We start from the raw sequence: 23,295 nt of genomic DNA, 5'->3' as shown, positions 1-23,295 counted from the left end.
GATACGAATAACAAGATAATAAATCCACTTAATTATTGGTGAACCAAACAAAACTCAACTCTACCAAATTACTCAAGTTGCCAAACACTTAGAACCGTTCACGTTCTCTCTCTAATTTGCAATGAGTGTGTGGTGGTACTTGCTATTACGTTTTAACAATCCAATAATAAGTTAACGGATAAACAATTGTTTTCCACTAATAAAGAATAAATCTTATTGGACATATCAATGTTACTTACACTGCCAATATGTACACCAATGAATGACAAGTTACAGAAAAAGGAAACTAAAGATTTCATTTACATTTTCGACTCAGATATACAAACATAACAAATAATTGTGTGGAAAACCAAAATGTAAACCATGTTGCTTCTTGGGTTTTAGCCAACTGATTCCGAGGTCAAAATGACCATTCTTTTGCATGTTGTTCTTAACCTTGAATTAGAAGAGATCAAGGTCGAAATATTCTCATGATTTTTGAAACTTTAAGTCGGCAAAATGGGCACTTTGAAACAGCAGAAGAACACTTGCGGCACAGAACATGGCCGCAAGGTACTATGGTTATTTCTACCTCGGAAGTCAAACAAACCCGACAAAGCCAAGCTGCTTTCGCTGTATCGGCTTCTTTGGCTGCGGCATCAGACTTTTCCTGCAAAATTGATGCAGAAACCATGAATAAATCTTAAGGTAGAAAGTTATGCTTTTGTTGACTTGAAGAACAATGAAGTTTTTTTTTTTTTTTTTAAAGAAGAAAGTACTTAAATAGCAAAATTAAACAAGAATATGGCCACTGGCCAGGTTTTTTATTAGTTATACTGTGGATAACTAGTGAGTTAGAACTAGAGTGAAGGTAAATTGAGTTTACAAGTAGGGGGAGTTGAAGAATTAGAGAAAGGGTGTTATTGAGTAAGAATTTCAAATAGTTTGGAATCTTTCCTAATATTTCATTTATATCTCAATCTATCAATTGGTATCAACAAAAATGAAAAAACGAAAATGGCTCTCAAAGTGATAAATTCTCGTGGTGAAAACTGAATTTTGTGAAAGAGGAAATATGGACCGTGGGATTCGGTCAGAACAGCCCTCGGCTGCGCTGCAAAGCAGAGTAGGCTTAAATTCCATTTTACTCTAACATTGAAAATGACCGAGTGAACTCACTTTGTCACAAGATTCCAAATCTTGTGAATTTTTTTGGGGTGGCCACCATGTTATGACCTTCCTATTAAACGCATTATACTGTCTTTACTCCCTCCCGTTGCAACCTCACATCTAATGAGACAACAAAGAAACTCACCGTTGGGCATTGACTTGCCAAACATTTGGAGATTTGGTGAGACTAAACCTTTGGCTTCAAGTGGATTTGCACGTTGGTTATTTTGTTAGTAATTAGTTTCTACTTGGTAGGTTAGCATCTACTATGACTAAGGAATAGTCATTTGTATTCACACTAGTGCGACTTTTAAATAATTAAGACTCTTGTGGAGTATTCCTGGAGTTCTATCTCTTAGATGCTAGGTCACATCAATTTGGTAATTTATAGAATGACATAGTTCTACACAATACATAGAGCACACAAACGGTTTAGCAAATACTCACCTGTTCTAACAAAAGAGCTGCCTGAGAATCCTTCAATTGTTCTTGCAGGATTAAAGCCTTTTGCAAGAGGGACTGCCGCTCAATATCCACGTTGATTCCAGCAGTAGTAAGCATTTCATTAACTGCCTGCACCAGTTCTTCAGCAGATACTTTACCATATTGGAGCTCTGCAACAGGCTGCGCCAACCAATGCATAAAGTATTTTTAGTCTACAAGTTGAAAATTTATGGAGAAATAACAACGGCTTTTCAAGTAGCACAAAAGAAGCCTTGAGATGATTTTAAGGATCTATAAATGGTCTTTGATAGAAGATATGAGTAACTATTTAAACTTAAGAGCTCAATTGAGTATTTTCAATAAGTCAAATTATTTTTGTAACTATGAGCTTGGTGTTTTCATTTCCTCTTCTTTTCTTTTTTTGTCTTGTGTAGCTTTTTATTTCTCTCAAAGGGAAGCAGCACAATTTTTTATCATTAAATAAATAAAATTTCAGTTGTTTTCAAATATAGCAAAACAACCAAAATATTTACAAATATAGCAAAAAATTTCTTTCTATTAGTGACCGAGTGCGATAGACTACTATGTCACATCTTAGATAGATTGATATTTTGCTATATTTATAAATATTTTCAGCAGTTCTGTCATTTAAAACAATTTTTATAAAAGAAATCAGGTCATTGGATTCTCACGTTTATGTTATTTATTTAGCATGGTATCTCGTCCACTTAATGCCTACATCCATTGGACCAATTATGAAACTAAATAAACTTCCTCTATATTTCACCCAAATATGCATACACATGATGACATGGTCTATCTTTGTTATTTAATCTAAGAATTTATATATGGCAGATGCATAAGGCAAGAGGTGCATAATAGAACACTTATTTTTCCAGAGTCCAAGAAAGAACTAAAATGAATCCATCTTCGAGTTTCCCAATCCAAGCATAAACGTGAAGGGATATATGGCATAAAATTTTGAAATACAAACTAGAAGAACCAAACCTGAGCTCGTATTCTGCCTCCTTCAGAGATCTCTGGCATTTTGATAGAAGCGCCACTATCACTTACCATCAAACTCTTGTCTTGCAAGTTTGTAGAGGAAGAGCCACCATCAATGGGAATGCTTCTAAACGATAAAACTTGCGAAGAAAGAAGAGACTGAATGATGCCTGCTGCTGTTTCTACCCTGAATCTGTATAGTGCTTGGCCAGCTGATGGTCTAACATCCTCTAGGACCCTACCATATTTCAGCTTTTCTCCACTTTTGGACCGCCAAGCCACTACTTCTCCAGCATAAAACGGTCTTAAAGGGTGAAGCTGTACTTGAAGAGCATCTTGAGGTAGTATTTCCTTACCAACCAAACTACTAATTCCAGTATATTTTTCTTTCTCTTTCTTCTCAGAACAAAGATTTAAGATATCTATAATGGTATTTTCAGTGCCTTCAGGGCAGAAAAGCAAAGATCCAATAGGCAAGGGAATAGGTGATCCCAAAATCTGGCTCAAAATTATGGCAATGACATCAAAGACTGATATATAAGCAGGGGGCTCCGCAACCAAAATATAACTTTTGGATTGCTTAATGAAGTAAAGAGCTCTATGATGGCTTCCGTCCTCCCATTCTGGAATAATGGAATCTTTAGCAGAACGTGTGATGTTTATGGAATTTGGAAGAAGTAAAAACTGAGTATGTAGACATTTAACAAACTGAAGCCTCTCTGCAACTGATTTCAGTAATTCCTCTACAGCCTCCAGATCTAGATTTTTATTTGGATGAATGTAATTAACCATGCTATTGGCGATATTCCACACAGCATTCTGAAACGATTTGCTCAAAAGCTTCGTTTTGATGAATCCTAAAGACACTGCTCCAATATGCTCCAAGGGATCTATACTATCCTCGTGATCCAACTCCTGCCGCACAAGTTGGTTTCAAATTAAAAATAGCATTTTTCAACTGACAGAAAGGGAACAAAAAGAAGAGGGGAAAGACAGGATTCACAAGAATTGATACATCAACAATGCATGCTTACCTCAATGACTAAATCAGAAAGTTTCTTGATGCCCAACATTCGACATATCCTCTCAGGAAGATCAGGGTGAACAAATCTTAGCCTAGAAGTGTCGATGCATTTTATGTATCGGGAACCATAGGTATCAATATACACACAGGATGCTGCATGAACAAGTCTACAGCCATCATCTGGGACAATGATTTCAAGTTCCCGACCATCAAACATCTTTTCTTCAGTAGCTTCATCACAGATAAAATGTAAGATTTCCATCACAGACCGAAGTTCATTAGGATTAAGGCGTTGATATCCACAAGCTACTTGAAGACTTGATAGAAGATCTTTTGCAGAAGCAGCTGATAGTACATCCTGAAGCCCTAAATCTTGAAGAATTTTCACAAAAGAAAGATATCCACTGGGAAGTTCAAATGCAAAAGGAGATAGATTAATAGTCAATCTCGCAAAGAGAACATTAGCTTTGACCAACCGTGTTGCATTAGCTACAGGAATGAACGCAACTCTCTGCAATTCCAAAATATCTGCAAGGATGAACAGAGCATTTACTACACTCAAATGACAAGTCTTGTAGAAACTAGCTAGCACTGTAAAACCCCATATAAAAATACGCACAGAAAGCATACACATAAAAGTTAGTGGCTGATAATTTTTCTTTCCCAGAGTCTTCCTATTTAATTCAAAAGGCTTTCAAAGACTTGTACAGATAAGGACTGGGAAAAGAAAAAATATACTCTTATATATGCTCGAATTATGCATCTACTGGCTGCCTTCTCACATGCATTGCAAAAAAATAAAAAATGATATTGCCCCCAACAACTAGTGTATTATATGATTAAATTTTGTCTGCAGAAGCATAAATCATGACTTAAAATAATATATGATTAGGACACACACATGTACTTGCAGCCAGTCACCCTATAACTTAACCCATTTCACAATTTATAAAATGAATAAAATTATTTCACGTCTTTCAATTTATCTAATAAAAAAATAACAGAACAAATATGTGAACTACTTGACACACGGATTTTAAGTGCCACAGGGGAGGGGAGGGGGTCCTGCTTGTGAATATGGAAAATATTTACCCAAAGAAGATAAACTACTCCAAATCCTTTCGAGATACTTTAAAACCTCACAAGAAGCTTCATTGATTGACATTACGCCCACAGATATTGGCCAATGGGAAAGAGTGTCTTCACCACCATTCCTCCCAGTGACCTGTGTCAAAAGTACATCAACAATGCTTTTCATAGGTTGCTATAATTAAAATAATGAGTTTTCTTTTGTTTTTTTGGATAAGAGAATTAAAATAATAAGAGTTAAGGATGTAGTGTGGCTACCTGTAAATGTTTTAGTACTGTGGGGAAAGCTGGAGGACTTCTCAGATTAAGTGCTCCCCAAGAGTATTCAGGAGGTATAACGCTGTGCTTCGAAAGAATTGGAGCACAGCTCCAAGCCAGTGGCCAGTCTTTTGATACAATTGCATCACTGTACGAAGTGAGGACTCTTTTTCCACCTTTATTGCCACCAAGATTTGGAAAGCCTAATTCAGCTGGAACAAAAATAATATTGCCAAGAGCATTACAGAAACTGTTGCTATAAAAGACAGCAAAATTGGAAAAAACAGCTTCAACAACAGATGCAGCTAAAGTCCATATTTCCATGGGCACTTCATTTTGAGCATTTGTCAAATCAAAATCAAAACTATTCTCCTCCAACTTCCTCCATTCACTTCCTAGAGTCTCTACCTTTTTGGCACATTCAAGAATGACATTGGCTTCTCCTGCAGTTCTAAGGCCAATTTTCCTTAAAATTTGAAGCCACCCATCAGCACCAAACCTTTCCCCAGGAAATTTTCTTCTTTCACCAGAGAAGACAGACATTAACAAAGCATCACTCGGATCATACAATTCTGTTGATTTAAACAAATCAGTGCAAAATTCATCAGCACTCCTAACAAATTTAGTCTCTCTCAAGCATTCAACTAATTGGGCATCAGATTGAAGATCTTTCCAATTTGTATATAGATATATTAAGACATCCTCCTGTTCTGATTGAGGTTTGGAATGAAATCCAGGCAACCCAAACTTGACCAAAATTTGTTGATCATCCAATTCAGGGACTCCGAGGGCTCTTAGTAATGAATATTCCATTGAATTTGATGAGTAAGATAGACAGCTTTTATTATATGGTTTAAGGAATGAATTTGAAGAGATCATGCACTGCTCATACTCACGCAGTTGTGTGTATGATCCAATGACGGTTCTATATATGGGTAAAGTTCGTAATATTTCATGCTCTTCTCTCCTATAGTTGGTTTGGTTTGAAACGAAGTCCTTAGCAAAAAGGTTGAGAAGTTCATCACTATTTGAATCTGAAAGTGATGCAAGTTCAGGAAAATAACCTGCATTTTTAGCTGCCACAAACTTAGAAGCAATTGCTTGCCCTAATGATTGGCTGGAATTAGGAAGACAGTTGCATAGAGCATCACAGTCCATGAAAGCTACATCAAATATTGGAATGTTGCAGTGGTTTAAAAGAGGGAATAGCCAAGGATATGTGTCCTGAAATCTTTGAAAAGCTGAAGTGTAGGGCTGAATGGATTCAGGTTTGGAAATCTCACTCGAAGATGTCTCAGCCACATCACTGCCCCCTGCAACAACCTCCGAGATAGAATTCAGTGAAGCTGGATGTGTGATAGGAGGAAGAAAGACTAGATGACGTTCTTTTACACGGCATAAGATGGGTCTTCCAAGAAAAGCAGGAACAAGTGGCCAATCAGAAAAGAGCAAAAGGTTCTCTGACGAGCCACTAGAATTTTTCCAAAAGAGTCTTATCCATTCAGAAGATGGCCCCTCCTCAACACCAGCATTTGATTTATTATCCCATGAAAACCATGGTGCCATATTTGAGCTCATTACATGGTTCACCCAGTTCGCATGAAACACTGACCTCATATGAGTTGCCAGTAAGTTGAGAGAGAACTTTTGTAGTTTCAAAAATTTATGCAGGGCATCGTTGGTCAAGATGTTGCCCAGAATTGATCTATCAAATATTTTAGGATGGACAAACTTTGCCGCCAAAGGGATCATCAGTTCCTGTTGATCCTTACTACCAAGCCAAAGTTCCATGCTCCCCAATCTTACTACACTGTTGGATGCAGTTGGAAATGGTAAGCCTTTGAGCTCAGAAACCATTTGTAGAAAATGCTGGTCCACATTTCTGTAGCTGCTGTTAATTCTGCCAGTAAAGGTATTACCATGAGACGAGGACTCTCCATTTCTACCAATATCCTCAACGACTCCTCGACCAAAATCTAGTAAAGCTCTACCCAAACTTGTCATCATTTCAAGAGCATCGCCTGAACTGGCTGCATTCTGGTTAGATGACCTGCCAAAACTGTGCATGCTAGAAACTGGAACGGAAGTTGAACTGCCTTCTGTACTATTTGTTGATCTACCACCAGAAGTAGTGTTAACAGAGTCACTTCCCATATTGTCCACAGCATGGTTAGGTGATGCAGCCAACACAATATCAGACAAGCAGTATTCAAGAACATCCAAATACGTATCGATTGATTGAAGAACTATAGATGCTGAAGGAGCCCTGAGTAGGTCCCGAACCATTTTAGGTCTAATTTGGCGTACTGTAATTCCCACAGCTTGGATCTCCTTAATTAACTCCCATGGCACCGAAAACACCGGATGATGCTCCTTGACAAAACTACAAACTGTGGCTGGCAGCAAGTTACCCCCCACGGGACTGCCAGGTTGAGCAAGAAACATACCCTCTTCAGCCTTAACTAAATTTCCAGAGTACAGCTGCCACACGGGGAGATCAATAGCACGAGTATAAAATGGCCTGATTACTTGTTCAACCAGACATTCCCAATCTGCTTTCAATCCTCTGTCCAGATCAGAATTACTGAAATTAGCAGGTTCAGACCTAGGCCAAAATGAATAAACTTGATTTCCATATGCCTTCAAAGACAAACTTATGGAATGACTAACATTCGACTCCAATGTAGAGCTTGAAGATTCTTTTCGTTGTTTATGAATTTCCAAGATCATGAAAATGTAAGAATCACAAACGCAGGACATCAATTCCCTGTTCCAGGCTTCAACTAACTTATTTCCAGCATCAAGGGGTTCAACTAACCCTTCAAGAACCTGATTCTTGAAAAGATAGCGACCACCACTGTGACATACAAGAAAACATCCAAGAACAGTAACAGGTAAAATTATATCACCAGATAAAGGAAAGGGAGCCATCAAAGGGCTCTTTCGATATATATCAGCAGGAAGGCCATTACGAGAAATATGAGCTGCAACTCCAGCGACAGGTGTTAAATTGTACGCAAGATATCGCCTGCAAATAGGAAATTTCATAAGATGCTATTGTCCTCACTTCTAATTCCAAAAAAGATTACAAAGTCCTTTTTGAGGAACAAAGGTCGGTGACAAAACATCGAATCAATTTGTGAAGAATATAAACTACAAGATATTGGGATTTAAGCTTTTCAAATAGATTATATTTCCATCGTACTTAGACAAGCCAAAATCTTCTGAGTTTGGACTCCAAAAACTTGATTTTAATGGTTTCATTGAAATAATTCAAACCTACCATCTAATGGCCCCTGCTTCATATCTCTCACTCTCACAAGCACCCACTTGGTAGTTCAGATAGCAAGATACTCACTTTCTAAGAGTTTGAAATATGAGAGGTGAGACATATTCGAAGGAAGAAAATGATAAGAGTTAACACTACCAAAAAGATAGATTATGATAAGGATTGAAATATAGCTGTTTGAGTAAAATAAATACATGTGTAAGTGTATAGCAATACTGGATAGAATACAATACTTTTTATGTATTTTAACATGAAACAAGAAAGCAGGAATTTCTTTCCCAAGCACGGGAAAACTTACCTATCAAAATGTTTTATGCAAAATTAGCAAACTTACCTATCAAGAGCCATATTTCTAGTTTGCCCAGAACCTAAGCTAAGCACCACAAGCCACCGGTCAACAAATTGAGTTTCTCCCTGGAGTAGAATTACATCTATTGCATGCACTTTTGTGGCAGCATTTGAGCTGCTAAACAACCTTGATAATTGGAATTTCTTCCACTTCTTTTCTGAAAATGGATTCCTTGCTATAGCAGATGATAAATTCACACAGACTGAATAATCTTGGTGTAGGTGAAGCCCATCTTGGTCCCAAGTCGAGAATGAAACCTGATAATTTGTTAAAAGTTACTCTTGAACATGACCAATGGCCCTTCCATTAAAATGTGTGTGTGTGTGTGTATAAAGTTCCTGAATCAAGATAAAAGTATAGAGATATTGCCTCGAATAATAACAATAGCAACACTAGTAAAAATCAGACATAAAACTTAACTTTCATTCTTAGGCAATCAAATAAATTTGAAAAATCTATAATACACAGAAATGTATGAATGAGTAACAAACTTTTTTGGATGACAATTCTTCATTTTTAACTTGATATTATTTTTCCTTCCACTAATGTGATTTGTAGCTCTAAATAAATTGAATTGGCCCAATTGGGTTATTCATACCAAAAAAGCATTAATATTTTGTAAAACTCTTCAACCTCTCAAATAATTAGATTACTGAATTTAGTAAAACAATTATTAGCGTTACAAGACTTTTTCAGCTATCCCTCAGTTAAGTAGAAAATTAGACTAACTGTTTGTATGCTTTACCCTTAAATTATATTGTTTCCAAAAGGATAAAAAAAAAACCCCACTCACAATAAATTACACAAGATGGTTATATATATAAATGTAGATGATAAATAGATTCTTTCTTTTCTTAGTAAAAAACAATGAACTTGTACTTTAACAGATTTCTAATTTTTTTTTATTTCAACAAGTGGTGGGGAGATTGAAACCTCCAACCTTTAACGTAAATATTGTTTGCTTTTTCGCCATTATTAATGTCTCAATCTTGAAATAAATATTACATATTGTTATAGTAAAAAATATGTGTGATTGAATTTAATTGTGCCAAATGTTAATCAAATACAAAAAGGAAAAAGAAAAAGAATCTTAATTTGAATATTTTACATACATAAGTTCATAATTTGCATTAAATTATATTGCTAAATAGTTCCAATAAAATGGATGTTATTTTATTATAACAACTATTGCTAAACTTTAAGAATAATGATTATCAAACAATACTGAATAAACCATATGCTAGTTAATAAATCATTTGTTTTCTTGTAAACAGTCATAGTATTTGACAAATGCTCAACTTTTTGAAAAAGAAGATCAAATTTAATATATGATAAAATACAATAGAAATGTTGTGTGCATGATACATGTTAAAAAACTAGTTAAAAAGAAAATATGTATATAAACAGACATTAAATAGAAGAATGCTCAGGAATAATGACATTGGCCTAAAATCAGACCCGTTCTAGAATTTATCATTGCACTAATAGCACAGCACCACAGAATTCACAGATATATGGCACTATACGTGGGGGGGGGGGGGGGGGGGGGGGGGGGGGGAGAAAAAAAAGGAATGCTGCCATACCTGCACGACAGATTTTAAAAATAAAAGTGACCTTGAAGCATGATCCAAAAATTTGCTACTAAGCTCCTTTATCCTTATTATTCCAGACTCAAGTCCATCTTTTAAGCATGCTGGAGATAAGGGCATGCGAATTATGGTTGAATCCGATGGCCATGACATATTTTGACCCCCCAACAGAGGATAAAATTGATCGTTAAATCTCTCTATCAAATTACTACCTAAAAACGAAGAGAAAAATAATTGGTTACAGATGAAACATCAAGAAAATTGTGCTCGTTATTATTAACTGATTGTTAAATCTCTCTATTCATAGCATCAATAAAAAGCTTCTTCTCCATGTCAAAAACAAAAGAAAAAAAGGAGATATTTGTTAGCATATGCTTTGTACTTCAGAGAATCCTGTTGTTAAACATGCATCCACTTTCTTCATTTTATTTTACAATAATGTTTTTAAAAAATAAAAATGATAAAGGACATGCCATTCTTTCAACATGCATTTTTTCTTGTATTTGTTAGTCTGTAAAGGTTCTAAATAAAGAAAAGAAAATACATTATGTTAAGCTGTAGATGTGCCGAAGATATTGTTGAAGATTAAATAAGCTTCAAAGCTCAAATAAAGTATTTATTTGAGGAGAGCATAAAAGTATTCACATGTGATTGAACGAAGAGATACCTATCAAAGAAAACACCTTTGCCCCTGGAGCAGATTTTGGAGCTACAGAGAGAGCAATTCCACGGGGATCAAATATATAAAAGTAGCCACCAGAGATAATAGAAAGAAGATCACAAACATAATAACAGCTGAGCAGTCCCAAACCATAGTTAAGAGTATCGCCCCTTAATTTCCAAGGAGGACGAAATTGCAAACTACTGATTTCCTCAGTACTTAAGCTTGAGCCCTCAAAGATTGCAACCAGTGCAGGACCTTGAAATTCACCTGTGCATGTACAAATTCAGAAGAACACGCAACCAATGAAAATTAGAAAATTTCATGATGGGCAAATTCACCGAGGTTGCAGCAAAGTACCAAATAAAATGGTATGCCGCTATATTTCAATATCAGAGAAAGACAAAGAATGTACTCCTCTATAGACATGCATTTCTCTAGAAGTATTTACACATTCAATTTTTCTTCTTTCTTCTTCTTCTTTTTTTTTTTTTTGGGTAAAAGAAACATTTCATTAATAAATGAAATCACCATGCAGGTCGAATAAAAGGAAGAGATAGAGAACTATTATTGAGAGAGCCTTTCTAGCTATTATTTGCTGCATTTGGATGGAGAGACAAATATTGATGACAGAAAGGGAGATTTGGATGTGTTACAGCTTAGTCAGGAGTTATAAAATATAGCAAAATAAACCAAAATAATTACAAAATATAGCAAAATTTCAGAATCTATCAAAAAATCAGTGTCTATCATTGATAGATACTAAAATTTTGCTATAATTTACGATTTGAAATAATTTTTCTATTTTTTCTTGCTTCTCATAAAATAATGAAAAAAATCCAAAAGTTCAACCATTTCCTTATCATAGAAATCGTTTTTTTCTTTCTTTCTTTTTTCTTTTTGTTTAAGGAAAACTTGTATGAATCTACAACATTAGGGTGTCAAGGAAATGCATAGGACATTAATTCCAAGATAAGTGGCAACCATGGAACCCATGATAAGTACTTAACTTCTTGTCTCAGTCAACTAAAAATCTAATATCTCCATTATCTCAAAGGAAATTTTTAACTAATTACTGTTCAGACATAATAGGACGTTTTTATCACTTACCTAGATTATGTTGCAGTAATGATTGACGAGGATGTTCTCTTTTGTCAAATATTAGCCGCAAGTTTTTAGCTCGGCAGCAATCTGCCAATTCCAGAAGGTCAAAGAACAAATAGTCATTGCCATACAACTTCAGAAGTTCACTAATTTTGGAATAGTCCATGCATGGTAAGTCTTTAGTCATCTCTTCATCAACTAACGAGAGGCAACGAATAGATTGCACGCCCAACCTGCCTGCCAAATCATTGCTGATACTTGGATGTACAAAGTGTTTCCCAACAAGAATATTGTTGTCTTCCATCCAAGGTGCATCATTGTAAACCAGATCATTTGCTAGCATCAGAACCTGAGAAGAATTGGGAATTAGCAAAGGAATACTGGTGGCGGTGAACTCTGGCATGTCCACACAACAGTCTGAAACAGCTTCAAGCACACAAATTACAAAATTCATCTGATCTGTGGATAGAGGAGACCCTCTGACGTCCCTGTGTAAGCGGTGAAGAACACCCAAGTACTCCTTGACATTAAAACTAAGCCTTACACCTAATTCTGAAAGCAGATCTCTAAATTCTGATAATTCGGACGGAACAACATAAAGATAAGGAGAGAATTTTACTGGTGAATCAAATGCAAGAGCATTTGGGGATACAAAATCATCCCCTACCCAAACCCAGGATACACCATTTAATGCAGATTTTATAAGCACGAAGTCATCAGTTCCTCTATATTCTTGCAGTTTTGAGTAAAGAATGGGAATCCCATCTTGCAACGCAGTGTTGATATCAGATCCTGTTGAAGAATGCAACTTCAGCTCGCCATAAAGCTTGGAAATATCAGTCAACTGCGCACATAAAACTTCAACGCTAGGGCAATCAGTCCAACCAAGTTTTTGTTGCAAGTATACTGAAGGAGACACACCATCTAGAATATACATTGAAGAGGAGACCATCCACATCTGTGATTTAGGTCTCACATTGTTCGGTGGAGCTACCTGACTACCGGTTTTCAACCATGGAAGTACCTTTACAGGTGAATCAGCACAAACAGGGCACCAAGCTATTGTCTTCATTTCAGACCAAAATTCTTCCTCGGATCCATCAATAGCCAGGTTCCCTATTATGGAATCAATGCCCATATCAGAGGTATCCTTTCTATTGAGAGAGCCAACTTGCATGGAAGCATCATCATCCACATGGTCACTCTTAAATAGCATAGAATTCTGCGGTTCATAACAATTTTCTTCCACGTTGATTGAGAGCTTGTGTGCAAGAGCATCTAAACACACAAACAATCTCCTTCCTTGACTTTGTGATTCAGAATTATTAGAATCATTCAACAGTGAAACTGACCTAGCACAATCTAGCAAGCCAGACAAACAGAGGGATGTTTTAAGTCCAAGGCTGACTAAAGCATCCAAAATATTGTCATCTAAAAATTTTTCAGATGGAAAAAATGCTTCTTCATGCAGCATGTTTTTTAACTCATGTACTCGAGGATCATATAGCCTGGTAAAAAAAGTTGAATAGAGTAACTTTTAGCTGCTAGAAATTGCATACTTAAGGTTCTCTTAAGAAATACAAAACTATTGATGATTACAAGTTAAGTTGTTAACAACAATCTAGGAAAATTTCTAAACTGATTCATTTTTAAGAATAAGTAATAAATCCAAATGAAAGGATGATTCAGGGCTAGCTATAATCTCATTTTCTAACCGCGCATAGATACATTTGTTTTTCACAGGCAAAATATTTTCTCTTCTTTTTATTCTTTTCTGAAAGTAAAAATATTTCATTTCAAGAGATGTGGCAAACCCACAGTTGAATAAGGATTCAATCGATATTTCACAATAATTGTGGACACTATTTCCTTCCCTCATTTATTTTCATTAATAAAGAAGCTTGTTTCCTTTTATAAAAAAAAAAGGAGGGAAGCAGAAAATTGACATAACCTTGATGGTGGTTGCCATGATCCATTGCCAGTCAAAACAAATGGTATCATTGAAACCGAAGATTTGAGAGAGACATCATCTTCAATTAAAAGCTTCACATCAAGCAGAATAGTTGAAATTGCTTCCCTTTCAGAAAGGAATTCCGACATATGGCTAAGAACATAATCTTTGTAGAATTCTACCCTTGATGGTTCCCCAATCCCGAAATATTTTTTTAAAATGATTCTTTCTTTTTCTGACTCTACGCGTACAAAATCATCATTCAGAAAATCCTCAGATAAACCAGTGGGCTTTATCCATCTTACAGGTTTACTCAAACTTACTAATTTTCTACACTTGTACGACTCAAACATGGGGATGCGTTTGACGACATCAACATGAATGGCTTCCATTTTTTCTTCAAGGAACCATTTTGACTGAAGAATAAAACTCCGAAACTCATGCAGCTCACCTTCAGATGCATTATGAAATAGCCTTTCGACGTTTTCAATATCACCAGCAATAGAAAGAAAAGCATTTAGAATACCAATTGCAGTTGAAGAATGTACAAAGTTTTCCAGTTGTGGATGTTCTATTGGCATATCACGCCTCAAAAACAAACACCCAACTTTTAGCAACAACGAAAACATGTTCTCACTCCATCCATCAGCTCTAAGAACATTCGAATTTTGAACAAGTTGCATGAGAGAACTTTCCCCTACGGGCAGTATAGGCCACTTGGAAAACTGAGATAGATCATTACAATGCGACTTGAGGTAGCACCAAATCAATCTTATCCATTCCAAGCTAGGTTGACCCTGATAACCAGGTTTCCAGTTCACCTGTTTCGCATTTTGCCATTCTGTGGGAAGAAATCTCAGGAAAAGTTTCTCAAGCAAATCACATGAAAGAAAACAAATATTTAAATTCTCAGCTTGGGCTACCTCACAGAGCTTTGCATGAACTACTTCTGGTAAATCAAAGTCCACAAGTTGGCTGGGAACTGAATCCTTGAGAAGCCCATATTCATCTCCCCTGGCAATATAAATTCTTTCTCCAATCCCATTCTTGTGAAATGAGGTAAATGAACCATCAACAAGAGGTAGTAGAGGCAATCCACACAGACTGTCTGATTGTAAAGGCAGTTTCAAATCAACCAAACAATATTCAAGGGTTAAAATGGTTGCTTTCCTGTCTTTAAATGCGCGCTTCCTTTTAATCAACAGAGTTCTTAACAAGTGAGGAGTCAGAAAATGTAATGACGGTCGCACCTCCATAAACCTGTCAACAATTGACTTTGAAATAGAAATGACTGGCAGCCCAGAATCAGATAATGCTTCAATAAGCTCATGCACTTTGTCAAAAGAAAAATCAGGAAATATGGCTTGTTTTGCAGAAATCCATTGGCCTCCCCTAGCATTTGTATAAAGAACAAGAAGACCAAAATCTCCGATAAAGCTATAGAGTTTTCGCACAACTGATCCCCAAGGTTCTACTCCTGCTGCTGCTGGCCAAAATGAGGAGAAAAAACCAAAGTGACCAATCTCAGATGCAACCTTTTCAAGCAAGCGACCATAAGCTGGGGCAACAACCTCTTCAAGGAGATAAGAATTCCATTCTGAACGTTTTCTTCCGCCCCCTGCCATGTCATCACCATACCAGATGTCTCTCCGATTTGATGAAAGCTCAAAATATGCATTGACATGTACAGGGAGACCAGTTTTAATAGGTAACGGTAGAAAGCAGAAGGCACGTCCTTCCAAAGGTTTTCTGTCTTGTACAGAAGCAGAAGAAACTTGAACTAAATCAGAAGCAGCTAACCAATTATTTTCAGTCTCTGGGTCATGGTTCATTTCCTCGTCCACCTTTACAGTATGTAAAAGTGCGGCAACAGAAGCCCATGGGATAAAATTGTAGGATCTGTCACCCACGCCTGAGTTGTTTCTCGGAAGCCCACCACCTAAACATCCAGAGCTTATCCAGAAGTGCTGCAATATGTCACCACCAGAACCTTTCTCCGTGATAATAAGCTTTTGACACATATATGGGAGATCTTTGTTGATAGATTTATTTAATTTCGTTAGGAACTGTTCCCTGTCCATTTCACCTCGGCGGTTTCCATAAATAAAGTTCATAATATCCTGCTGTGCAGTAGATTTTGTTGTAGGTTCACTAATAGTATTCTTATGCACACGATATAGGCATTGCATTTCATGTCCTATATCATCCTTTATAAATATGGAAATAGTTTTGACATTGGTGAGGAAAACCAAAGCATCAGAAGCAACTTCAGAAAAAGAAAAAAAAAGTGAAATAACATCTTCAGGTGCATAACCTTCTTTCTTGATTTCACTTCTGGAAGCAAGAGCTGAACTTCTAAGGGGAAAACGAAAGAGTGTGCCAGGAAATGGCTTTTGCATGTCGCAACCAAAATGCAAGTAGGGAGAAAATTGATCAGGAAATTGTTCCAGAATTTTTCTTCCAGCATACTTTATTCGGAGTCCTGGATGTGATGGAGAGATCCCAGGCAAATTACAAGCATGAGGATCAAACATAACAATGTTCTCCCCAGAAACAAATGTGGGGACATCTGTAAAATGATATACACAATTAAAGCCCAAACCAAATCTTCCGATGGACAATGGTTTTTGCAGCTTACTCTCTTGACCGACACGTGAAATTGCATAGAGATCTTGAGGACTAAAAACAGAGTCATTATAACAGTACAAAGCTGGTCCTTGCCAATCGGCCATTTCAGGAGACAATACTGAAGATGTTCCATAATGAGTTTTGTCCAAAAGAAATATCACTTCAGAGGAGCCTGCATCCTCTGCATTCTGAATCAGCTCAAATAGAATTCCAGGACCATCTGCATACATGTCAAGTATATGTCTAAGTCTGTTAGTCAAGGCTTCATGCTGCCCAAAAGCTTCGGCAGCTCCAGATAAGCTCAAATTCATAGAATCAGCACTCTCAGCTAATAAAATCCTACGAAGTGAGCAGACACCAAGCTTCTCAGCAACATCATTGGATATGTTCCCATGAACAAACTTTTGAACTGTTTTCCTTGCATTCAAGAAAGCAGCCGACCCCCCATCAAATGAAACATCAGTATTGTCTGTGCCCAGTAACCAGGGAGCATCGTTGTAAACTAAATTCTTGGCTGGAAAAAGTCTACATGAAATATCAGGTAAATGTATATCAATTTGTTGCTGTGGGAGTTGAGCTTCAGCTAAATGTTGTACAATGAGAATGGCTGCCCTAACTTCCTGTGTGTTCAGAGGAGAAGAACCTTTTCTTGTTGCCATTCTAGACAAAATAGTAGCATAATCATTGGGCTTCAGAAATTCCCGAATTCCAAGTTCTAAAAATAAATCTTTGAAAACGGCCAAATCAATAGGTATAACACGAATATAAGGCGCTAAATGAAGAGGACCCTCAAGTACAACCTCTTCAGATGTTGCAAACCCATCTCCAACCCAAATCCACCGACAACCTTCAAGCACAGCTTTTACAACATCCATCTCATCTGAACCAATCAAACTTGTCAGCAATGCATATATTCTTGGCATTGCCAGAGCTAGTTCTTTCCTAAGCATCTGGTCATATATAATCTCGTTGTTTTTTCCAAGCTCAAGAAGTTGAGCAGCAATAATACTGCCACTAGGGGGAGAAGACCAACCAAGACTGTGTGCTAGAGCCGAAGAAGCACACTCACCATCCAGTATTCGCATGCTTGCTGAAACAAGCCACAAGTCTTTTGGCAATCTAACAAGTTTTGGGGGAGCAACCACAGATGAGACAACAGGCCAGGGTACGGTTTCAAAAGGAGGAGAAAGTAATACTGGGCACCAGGAAATTTTACGAAGATCATTCCAGAACTTTTCGAGATCGGAAGTGAAGTTGCGAGGTCTAAATGCAGTTGCAGCTGTAGAAAACAATCGGTTCACCATCCCTTGATCTTCATTTGTTGAATTGAGAAGCCACTTAATTGCATTAACTTCTAAGTATGATAGAAGAACCTTGCCCTTTGAATGAGCCTTGTTTTGATCCTTATGCATGAATCTTTCCACATGTAGAGCACTTTGCACAATGGTCTCAGGAGATACACATCTTCTGAGACCCAAACCTTGTAGAATGTCCAGAATGTTAGATTCATTGAAAGGAGTGGAAGGAAAACTATCGAAGTCATCTAGTAAAGCACACAGTTCTTCATAACGAGGATCATATAATACAGCAGGGCACCTAAGAGTTCCACTTGAAGTTGGAATAAAATCCAAATTTGACAAACATTCCCTGAAAGTTACATCTTCAGTACATAATTGTGGAAGGTTTACCAAAAGAGAAAGCATGGTACTGTCACGAAGTTCAGGCTGCAACTGCCCGACTTCATTTAATACATACTTCCTGTAGAAAGATGTCTTTCCCATCCTTTTGATCCCATAGTATTTTAACAAAATCTCTTCTTCGCTATCTGAAGAGCTGATAATAAACTCTACTCCAAGAAAGCATTCTTCAACATCTAAAGGTGGCAAGTACTTTTGAGGGTCTTCGAGGTCTGAGAAACAAAAATCCTGAGCAGATCTTCCATTGTAGACTTTAAAAATTGGCAGTCTCCTGCACTTATCTAAATCATTATCATCCATACAGCCTCCAAGATACCATTTAGGATCAAGAAGAAACCTACGCAGCCCATCCTTCTCTTCCACCTCTAAATTGTAGAGTGAAGTCAGCATTAAACCACCAGTTGAAGAAATTGCATCATAGATTGAGTCCAAAACGCCTGTACAGTTACCATCATTTACATAGTGAATTAAGTCTCGGTGTTCAACCTTATAGTAAGGATCAAGCAACTTGCATCCAAGTTTACCAAGTATATTTTGCATCTCGTGAGAAAGCATCTGTACATTAATCACTTTTGATTGTTTAGTCGCCCTATAAAGGTACCTCGATTTGGACGGCAAAATGGGCCAGTCACTAAATAAGGACAAATTTTCACAATGATCGCGAAGATATTCCCAAAATAGCAAAAACCATGACGAAGTAGGATGATTGCTACAAGACTCAGGGTCCCAAAACACTTCACTTTTATACTTCCAATCAGCAGGCACAAATTTTGGAAACAGCTGGAGAAAATAATGCACATTCAAAATAAACAGATTTGAATTTGAAGACTTGGCAATATTTGAAAGTCTAGTTGATATAGTGAGGGGTATACTCCGATCTATTGCTCTATCAGAAATCTGGTGCAGCAGCTTATATTCCAACTCATCACAGATAAAATAAGAGATCCCTTTGGAGGCTTCTGAAAATAAACCAAAATCACCATTTGCCAAGGGAAGTAAGGGTAAACCGAATAAATGTGTGCAAACATCAGCATCGATCAAATCTTCAATGCAATATTCTAACAATACAAGTCTGTAAGGTCTGTTCAGAGTAAAAACATGTTTACATTCCCTAAGAAAATGACGAACTGTACAGGGTGTAACCACTTTCTGCTGAAAAGTAGAGCAAAACTTTAAAAGCATGTTAGACAAAGTTTCAGGAAGGTGCACAATAGGCATTCCTAAAAGCACCAGAGCCTCACTAAGTTCCGTACTTCTCGCAAATTTGTCATCATGAAGAAAAGCTTCATTTGGTGACACCCATTTACCGCCATCAACGTTTGAATACAGAACAAGAGCGTTGCTGATAATTTTGTACACCTGCTTAACCAATATGTTCCACGGCTCCTCAAATGAACCATTAGGCCACAACGAAAAGTAAGTATCTGTTGGACCTAGTAATACTTGCACGCCAAGAAGCAGTTCTATAAATGCAGGGGCAATAATATCCTCTAAAAGGAGCCTGTTCCAGATTGAACGAATCTTCCCACTCCTATCCATGTCAGCCCCATACCAAATTCCACGACGATTTGATGAGACCTCAAAGAATCCATTCACTTGAACAGTTAGACCAGTTTTTACAGGCAAAGGGAGAAAACAGAAGGCCCGACCAAGTTTGAGAACACTGTCCTGTCAAATATTGTATAACAATTTGTAAATAAGGTCTTCATTTCCGTAGAAAGGGAGATAAAATAACCAAGATTGGAGGCAAAAAAAAATATCATGCACATAAGTAACACAATGAACAAATATTAACAAGGATTCTACAACTCGTGAACATAATCATGTAGAATACAACGAAATATCACAGAATTATACTAATAAATCCGGATCTATAATAAATTTCAGATGAGAAAATTACCAATTAAACAATACTAATGGTGCAGTAGAAAAATGACTTGAGATAATTAAACTTGCAAGTTTGACAGAATAAATACTAGTACGCAAAAGTTAATGCAATTGAATTAGGAACAGGGGTGGATGCAAGTGTGACAGGGAGATTGCACAAATTAAAGAAAATTTTAAATTACTGTTACATTTGAGGATGCCGTTGTGCAAACAGCAAGTGATGCCCAAGGTAGCAAGTGAATGTCATACTCTTTCGATGCGGTAGCAGCAAAAGAGCCAATCCTACTGGTAGTCGATGCCATAGTTTGAACAATAAAGAAACTATCAATCCTTTCCTCTGTTTGAGTCCCATTCATAGCTTGACTCAAGAATTCTAGAGAAAAGCTATCTACCTCACTCTGAGTGGAGGTTGTTGATTTTGATAACCGTAGTAACATCTGCCTGTGCCAAATAATATCACTGTTTGCTGAGCGTAGAGAGAATGAATAAAGCTTCTGTGGTTCTGTCTCACCATCATTCCATACAAACATTTCTATACATAAAACACTTTTCAAAAAGAGCAACGTCAAGACTCCTTCTTCATAAAGCTCGGCAAACATGGAAGAAATATCTTCTTCTGTATAAGCTTGCCTTGAAATTTTACTTCTGGCTGCTTGATCTGTGTTTCTTAATGGGAACCGAAATAAAGTTCCAGCAAAAGAACTTTCCATGGTGCAATCAAAAGCACAATAAGGAAGAAACTGATCTCTATATTGTGAGATGGCAGAGCTACGTATGAAGTCAATTCGCTTTCCAGGATTTGATGCAGAAACCTTAGGAAGGTAAATGCCCTGAGGATCAAACATTACAACATATTTTCCACTAACAAATGAAGGCAGCTCAGTTAAATGGTACACTGAGTTGAAACCAACCCTATAAAATTGAACCAAAATATAGTTATTATGAAGTCAGCATGGGAAGCAAAATATTAAATAGAACTTATTGTATTTCCATTTCTTTTGATGTTACAGAAAATATAGAATTCATTGCGTTATTAGGTAAACAAAAGAAGGCACTAATTATCTTCACAACTGACCCTGCTTGCACATTCACTAGAACTTGTACAAATATAGAATAGGGTAACAATTATCAAAAGGAAAATAATCGACTGTCGGTGCTTTGCAAAAAGGTTTTAAAAAACTGAACAACTTGTGTGCTGGCTTTAAGCATGTCAACATCAAAGTTTGCATTCATTTTGCCTTTCTTCAATTGATTACTTCAGTTATATTACCGTAAGCAACAAGCTTAGGTGAAGGAGCCAAAGAAAGATGAACTCAATTTAGCAAAACCATCCATTGCAGTTGGAAAGAGAAAGCACTGCAACGGTTTACTTAAACAAGTCCTGCCATGATCATTGTTGCCTCGGGAATTTTTTATGAGATGATTGTGCAAATTAGTGTTGCCTATTAGTTCTAAAAATTGTAACCATTACCAATAGTCTATTACTTTTCATATCAAAAAAGTTTGTTTAGCCGGTTATGAACAATAAATTATGCACATAACTGAAGCTTTTAAAAACTGTTTCCAAAAACTAGTGTTATATGGTTGGAAAGGCTCATATATATCTATATGAACGGAGCTTGTTTCACTTTGCTTTAATGGAAGTAGTTAAAAAGCAAAAAGCTACATATAAGTCTGAAATTAGAAACTTTAGTGCGATGGAGATTCTGTCTCGTGAACATCTCTAGCTTAAGGTTCTCTGAATCAGAAGCAAACATAAGATTTGTTCATTACAATGCGACCTTGTCACTGACCGGGGCAAATGAAACTAGATATTGAGAAATTATACAGCCAGAAGTAAGTATGTATTCATTTGACAAAATAACACGTGAATAGCAAGACGAGTCAGATATTGAAACAGGAAAACTTACCCAAATCGGCCAGTCTTCCAGGCTTGACCATGCTTATTGCTACCACCAATCCTCGAAATGCTGACAAAATCCTCTTCTGTAAACACCGCATTGTTATAGGCCAAAAGCGCAGGCCCTTGAAACGGTGCCAGTGACGCCGACAACAGCGACTCGCGGCCATGGACCCTACGGTCAAGACAGAGACAAACCTTAGTGGCGCCAGCATCATCGGCGTTCTGCACCAACTCCTTGAGAACTGTAGTCCCCTCCGGATAGTTAAGAAGCACCTCACGAATCCGGCGAGTCAGGTCAACCTTCTGACCAAAATCCTCTAAAAGAATCGAGTCCAAAGACGTCGATTCCGACGCCATCCTCCTCCGGCAGAGCTACAGCACGTTAAGAATCTGAATTCAACTCTTTCCAAACCATAGCATCGATCAAAATCAAAAGGAACAAGAATTTTCCAAGAGTGATCAACAGAGTGCTAAGAGAAAGTAATGATTGGCCGACTCGACATAGCAATCAGGTCGCGGTGATTTTGCTGCAAATTTGAGCAAAGGATCTGTGGAATTTGTCTCTTGGAATTGGGATTAGCTTTGTCTATTGCTGTTTCAGTTTCACAAATTTTGAAGTTTGTACGGTCAATGAGGAGATGAAGATTAAATTAAAGTTTGTTTTCGGCATCGCCACACCATCAGATCAGTGAGAAACGAGTTTCCCAATTCACAGTGCGAGCCCGAGGCGGGAGGAGTATACGAAATGTGGCTACGTGTGTATCAAATCGCCTAGCCCTTTGCTTTGTTCTTTGCGGATTATGCTCCATTTGTTTTTACACAATTATACAAAACTATCTCACACGTAATTTTGCTATATTTAAAAATATCTCTAATTTTTCCTCTTTTTTCTCAATCAATTTAGATTTTTTTAGATTTAATCACTTTAAAATTTATCTAACCATAATTATTTTAGATACAAACTACAAAAATACAATAGATATTAATAGTTAGAGTATGGAGTCACCTTCTTTTACAAAATCAACTTTGACGTCGATAAGTAATGATCGATTCATCTATTTAACACTTCTAAATACTTTTTGAAATTTTTTGAAATTAAAATTTTCTAAAACCGACCTCTCTCATTTTTTAATGGACTCGATTTTCGATCCATTATACTTACCCATCTAAATAGTAATAGTAGTTTTAAATTAAATTTTATTATATTTGTAAATTTTTCATTTCTTTATTGATTTTATTATATATGAAAATAATATTTTATTTTATTT

At 36.8% G+C, this 23,295-nt stretch overlaps 1 protein-coding gene across 2 annotated transcripts; it reads right to left on the bottom strand.

Moving 5' to 3' along the window:
• Positions 1 to 167: 167 nt before the first annotated feature.
• Positions 168 to 22,806, bottom strand: LOC101212447 (sacsin). 2 transcript variants are annotated; one of them, XM_011661121.2, is made up of 13 exons: positions 22,035 to 22,806; positions 20,313 to 21,036; positions 13,913 to 19,905; positions 11,968 to 13,469; positions 10,864 to 11,127; positions 10,191 to 10,408; positions 8,593 to 8,864; positions 4,970 to 7,997; positions 4,715 to 4,847; positions 3,633 to 4,150; positions 2,602 to 3,513; positions 1,597 to 1,773; positions 168 to 649 (listed from the first exon to the last, which is right to left on the bottom strand). In XM_011661121.2, the coding sequence occupies exons 1-13, from the start codon at positions 22,382 to 22,384 to the stop codon at positions 452 to 454; spliced, it is 14,289 nt and encodes a 4,762-aa protein (XP_011659423.1). In that variant the 5' UTR covers positions 22,385 to 22,806; the 3' UTR covers positions 168 to 451. The 2 variants fall into 2 exon arrangements, with proteins under 2 accessions (XP_011659423.1, XP_011659424.1); XM_011661122.2 differs by lacking the exon at positions 22,035 to 22,806 and having other exon boundaries at positions 13,913 to 19,900; positions 20,313 to 20,443.
• Positions 22,807 to 23,295: the final 489 nt, after the last annotated feature.

This window comes from Cucumis sativus, chromosome 7 (genome assembly GCF_000004075.3).
Source record: "Cucumis sativus cultivar 9930 chromosome 7, Cucumber_9930_V3, whole genome shotgun sequence".
Taxonomy (NCBI): domain Eukaryota; kingdom Viridiplantae; phylum Streptophyta; class Magnoliopsida; order Cucurbitales; family Cucurbitaceae; genus Cucumis; species Cucumis sativus.
This window is presented reverse-complemented; position numbering and strand designations above follow the sequence as displayed.

Coding starts and splice junctions, on each gene's coding strand:
- LOC101212447 (XM_011661121.2), bottom strand. CDS start 22,384: ATGGCGTCGGAATCGACGTCTTTGGACTCGATTCTTTTAGAGGATTTT. Junction 4,848..4,969: donor CAGTACTAAAACATTTACAG/GTAGCCACACTA, acceptor CTTTTGACACAG/GTCACTGGGAGGAATGGTGG. Junction 650..1,596: donor CAGCTCTTTTGTTAGAACAG/GTGAGTATTTGC, acceptor TCAATTTTGCAG/GAAAAGTCTGATGCCGCAGC.